Raw genomic sequence first — 5,266 nt, forward strand, 5'->3', positions numbered from 1 at the left:
TATTTAAACAGTTTTTTTCTTATTAATTAATGAAGTTCTATGACTGCATCATAAAGCTGCTTTGCTGTACTTCCTCATGGTTTGTATATTTGTTTTTGGAATTTGGTCTAGATTTAATAGGCAAGTGCATTGGGGAAGAGGCTAAATATGAAGGCATCAGGCTTCTGTTTGATGGACTGCAGCAACCAGTGCTCAACAAACAGGTACCTCATAATGTGTGACAAACTTGCCTTCTGGCACAGGATTTCCTAAAGTGAATGTTTGATATAGTAGAGGAGTGGGCTCTTACTCAGAATCAAGAATAAAAAGCAGTAGTTTTGCCTTGGAGTGTCCTTAATTTTCTATATTTTCTTTTAGTTAACTTATGTTCTGCTGGACATTGGGATTCAAGAGCTCTTTCCAGAGCTGAGTAAGGTATGTGCTAACTCCATTCAAGAACTGCAGAATTCTTCAAGCTGCTACTGAGTCTGATCGCTGGTGCACTTTTGCTGTTGTTATTACTAATATTAATTCTTAATTTTGGGGGAAATTATGTGTTTTCCAGTATGTTGAAATAATTGAAATCCAGATTACTTACATTTTGGCTAATTAGCTCTTTCTAAATCACCTCAAGCCCAGATTGTTCAGCATGCAGCAAGTCTGAGTTGCCTTTCAGGAGACTTGGACAGATCAAGCAGCAGTTGGGATCTCTGTGCCTTTCTCTTTGATTGATTTGTCTCCACTCTATTTTATGCATTTTGCATTTTTCAATTTAGGAAGGGAATTCTGCATGCAAAGTTCAGGTCAAGCTGCAGTATTTTTCTTGACAGTATCTGGCAGGAGGATTTCTTACCTCTGATTTGGTCACTGCAATGTTAACTTCAGCTATCCAGACAAAGGAGAAAGAATTTGCACAAGAGAAATGGCTGTATAAATGCATATCATTAGGTTTGTGATCTATCTGATCTTTGTTCTTGTGTATATCAAAACTTGACAGATTTTTACACAGCAATTTTACAGTTTGGTCTTCATGGCAAGCAGGAAGTACCTGCTAGTTTGCCAGTAAAAAACAAAACCCCAAACAAGTTTTAAAAGCCCCCTCACTAACAATAAATGTTCGTTGCACGAACCCCGTGCCTGACAACTGCAGAGTGTCAGCAGTGATTTGTTTTGCATGACAAACAGAAACAAGTACAAGGTTTTGGAACAAGCCAGGACACTTGCATTGTTTTCAGTGAAATGAGGCTGGCTCAGCAAGTCTGACCTACTTTGTGTAAGCTCTGTAGCTGCCCTCCTCCAGCCAATGCTCAGACAGCTGACCAAGGGAACAAGGAAGTAGCCTGGGAACTTGAGTGCAGAAAAAAAGACCTGACTTAGCCCTGCTATTTTACTCAGCTGAACTGGTTTTGTATCTCAGCAGCTAATTATATATATTTATTGGAGCACTGGTCTTTCTTCAGTTGATTGTGGAAAAAATGAGTGGCATTTAAATAGTCTTTAAAGCACCAGTCAGGCCCAGAGGGTGGTGATCAATGGAATGAAGTCTAGTTGGAGGCAGGCCAGTAACATGGAGTTATCCAAGGGGTCAGTTGTGGCTCCAGTCCTTTTAACATCTTCATTAATGGTCTGGATGATGGGACAGAGCAAAGCCTGATGATGACATGGAACTGGGAGGAGTGACTGATACACCAGGGGGCCATGCTACCTTCCAAAGGGACCTAAACAGGCTGCAGAAATCGACTGGCAGGAACCTCATGAACTTCAAGAAAGGGAAGTGCAAAGTCCTGTTCCTGGGGAAGAACAGCCCCAGGTGCTAGGATGGGGCCAGCCAGCTCACAAAGTGGAACAAAGGGCTGATGGTATCCTGGGCTGCAATAGGAGCGGTGCTGCCAGCAGGTCAGGGGAGGTGATGCTGCCCCTCTGCTCAGCAGTGGCACCTGGAGTGCTGTGTCTAGGTCTGGGCTTCCCAGTACAAGATGGGCATGGACATACTGGAATGAATCTGGTGGAGAGCCATGAGGATGATGAAGGAACTGGAGCATATTTCCTGTGAGAAGAGGCCAGAGAGCAGGGACTGTTCAGCCTAGAGAAGAGAAAGCTCAGAGGATCTTACTGGTGTCTATAAATACTGAGGGGATAGTACAAAGACAGAACTAGTGGTGGCCACTAATAGGACCAGTGGCACCAGGAACAAACAGAAACACCAAAGGTTCCCTCTGAACATGAAGAAACACTTCTTCACTTTGAGGGTGACCAAGCACTGTCACAGATTGCCCAGGGATTCTGTGGGATGCTCGTCCTTGGAGGTATTTAAAAACTGTCTGGACATGGTCCTGAGCATCTCTAGGTGGCCCTGCTTGAGGTCTAGACCAGGTGACCTCCAGAGGCACCTTCCAACCCCAGCCATGCTGTGGTTTCATAGCTGTGTACATTTAATGGGGAAAAATATTTTTTCTTCAAAAAACAAACCAAGAGAAAGATTATTCAATTCAAGGTAAATCAAGATCATGTTTTCTGCTTCTTTCTATCCTTTTTTCCTGCTTAACCATGACATTGCCCTGCTGCTCTGCAGTGTTTCTTAACCACCTGCTGAGGAAAGGCCTCTAGTGCCACCTTTGCTCCTGGTGAAATGGCAGGGGTGAGGCGTGGGCTCCCCCTGTCCCCTGTGACGGAAGCTGATGGGGACAGAGCAAGGGAATCTCTGGCCCTGATTTCAGTAGGGGAAAGGAAGTAAAATACTTCAGCTGGGAACTGGAGCTATTTACTGAGAGCAGTACAGAGCATCTGCATCTGTGATGTTTGGCAGTGGGACCTGGTTGTGTATCAGGACTGAGAGGGGCGAATGCAAGGTGGAGAGGGTTTGGTTGGAGGGATAGCAGTGGTTTTCATCCAGAGCCCTAAAAACATTTTCCCAAAACCACGGCAAACACTTGTCACTGTGAAGCCACTTGGAAAGAGAATTGTTTCTTCCTAACAACTGCAGTGGGGAAGTTTAAAAGTAATGACTGGTTCTTACTTAGCTATCCATGCATGTATGTACTGGGGGAATCAATCCAATGCCTGTTCTCTCTTTTCAGCATTGACTGGTCCTTTTTGAGTTGCTTCACACCAAAATGTTTTTGTAGTTACACTGAAGAATGGAAAAATGTTTCCGGCCAGTCAGTAAAGGGGAAACTGAGCATCCCAGAAGTTTTGTTTTGAGCACTGCTCCTTTGGCAGGGAAAACAGTGATGGGAGAAATGGGAATATTTTCCTTAGTGGGGGTGTCAGTCTGCTTCCACTCTTGAGATTGGTATCTTGCAGGCATTTCCTGCTGCACGTACCTGTGCGGATATTCGCTGATCGCTCGGTGTGTGCTGTGTCTGATGGCAGCACATGTAAGTCAGCCAGCCCCAAGAGCTGAAAACATCCTGAGATAGTGTACAGCCTGTCCCTTGGGGGTCTGTCAGACAGGATACAAGGAAAAGGGACAGCTGAAAGGGAAAAAGCATTCTGGGCAGAGTAAGGAAAGAAATCAAATTGAAAAAATATCTCTCCAGTACAATTTCCAGAGCAGAAAATTGCTGTGTTAAAAATACTGTATTTAGCAGTTAGTAATGGGGGAGGTGGGAACTTCTAGAGAAAGAAGAAAACACCTATTTTGAGAAATCATATTAAAAACTCAATAGCCTTCCATTCTCTTAACTCTGGTTTCAATCCGTTCTCTTAACTCTGGTTTCAAGTGGATGTTTTCAGATACCATTAATCGTTGCAGCTCAGTTCAGTCATTTCTATGTAAATACACATTTTCAAGCTTAATAAGTAAATTTTCCCCCTTTCCTGTTTAGCAGGGTCCAAAGGAAGCAAGCTCTGTGTCAAGCTGGATGTGAGTGGACACCCAGTAGGATCTGCTGTGCACTGTTGTAATGGACATGTGACATTTTAACATTGCCTTGTATATTTTGTTGTAAATAACATAAAATTTAAGTTCAAAAAATACCTTTATGCAATAAAGATATTTAAATTTAATACCAATTGCAAGTAAATAAAATATTTGTACTTTTAATTTAAAATTTGTTTTAGCTATTACCAGTAAAAGTCTAATTAATTTCACCAAAATCTCTCAGTGAATGAAATTACAGGATGACATCAAAAGAGACAGCTGGGCAATCAGCCAACTTATGCTTTGATAAAAGAGCAATTACTGGATGTCTTCCTGAAAGTATATGTAGAAAACTTGGTTGGAAGAAGTTGTAGAATGCTCCTATTAAGTTATTTTAAAGTGTCTTAACAAATCCTTTTTTTTTTCCCAAACAAAGGTATATGATTGAATCTATTGGAAATAATCAACTAATCTCAGAACTGTCTTTAGCCTTCATCTTTCTGTGAGCATGGAAAATCACATTTGTAATTGAGTCTTTTCAAAACCTGACCTTCAAATCTAAAGCCCTCTTAAAATAATAATGGATGTGAAAAGAATTTTTTTTGCAGTTTCTTATCTGGCTTTGTGGGTTTTTTCTGACATCCTCTTTACAGGCTTAGAAAAGAGGATGTGAGTCTGTTCACAGCATTTTATAAAAGTTCATTCATATAAAAATGTGTGGAAGATTTTTCTATGTAAGTCTTAATTTGTTGACCCAGCCTTTATAAAAGACATTTTGAAAAGGACTTTTATGTGTGGCTTTATAAAAGTTTTACTTGCAGAACAATACAGAGATGCTTTAATAGGCATTCCTTAATCTTTCTTTTCAAACTTATATTTTCTCCTTTTTACAAACTCACCAATCTAATGCAGCATTGGTGTTCTTTGTCAATATAACTCATCTGTATTACTGTTGCAGACCTTTTCCTTCTGTTTGTCAAAGGAAGGTAAAAGTGTTATTCCTCTCCTTTCTGGCTCTGCCAAAGCAGTTGTTGCCACTCTCAGAATCGGTGTGCAGGCACAGCTCTGTCAGTGCCCTCTCTGTTACTAATTTGATGTTGATGAGGGAAGGCCATTCTGTGAATTAACAGCTTAGGGAGTCGAAGTGACAATCATCAATGCCAGGGCATGACTGGCTGTGTGACAAGGTCAGTTGTTGTTTGTCTCCCTCTTCTCCACCCCTTATACACCTAATACAGCTGTGGGTCCAGAGCCTTTCAGGCACAGCCCTTGAATGGATGTGGAAGAGAATGGGGTCTTTAAATTTCAGCATCCTGAATGTTTATCTTAATGGATCTGCTCCTTGAAATCTACAGCTGCAATGGATGGAAGAGGCAAGTAGCTTCAGTGAAAAAGTTTTTTCAGTTGAAAAAAAGCATGGTGAGC

General features: G+C 41.5%; 1 protein-coding gene across 8 annotated transcripts in view; it reads left to right on the forward strand.

Annotated features, from left to right (window-relative positions):
- The window catches only part of SNX14 (sorting nexin 14), a 53,579-nt gene extending 49,586 nt beyond the window's left edge, over positions 1-3,993 (forward strand). For 4 of the 8 annotated variants that reach the window (XM_036381057.2, XM_036381055.2, XM_036381058.2 and 1 more), the window contains 3 exons: positions 112-203; positions 358-414; positions 3,807-3,993. In XM_036381057.2, coding sequence (XP_036236950.1) covers positions 112-203; positions 358-414; positions 3,807-3,848 — 191 coding nt within the window. In that variant the 3' untranslated portion in view covers positions 3,849-3,993. The remainder of the gene's footprint in view (positions 1-111; positions 204-357; positions 415-3,806) is intronic. The other 4 variants (XM_036381062.2, XM_036381056.2, XM_036381059.2 and 1 more) reach the window with 1 other exon arrangement.
- The last annotated feature ends 1,273 nt before the right edge of the window (positions 3,994-5,266 follow it).

The sequence above is a fragment of the Molothrus ater genome, chromosome 3, assembly GCF_012460135.2.
Source record: "Molothrus ater isolate BHLD 08-10-18 breed brown headed cowbird chromosome 3, BPBGC_Mater_1.1, whole genome shotgun sequence".
In the NCBI taxonomy this organism is placed as follows: domain Eukaryota; kingdom Metazoa; phylum Chordata; class Aves; order Passeriformes; family Icteridae; genus Molothrus; species Molothrus ater.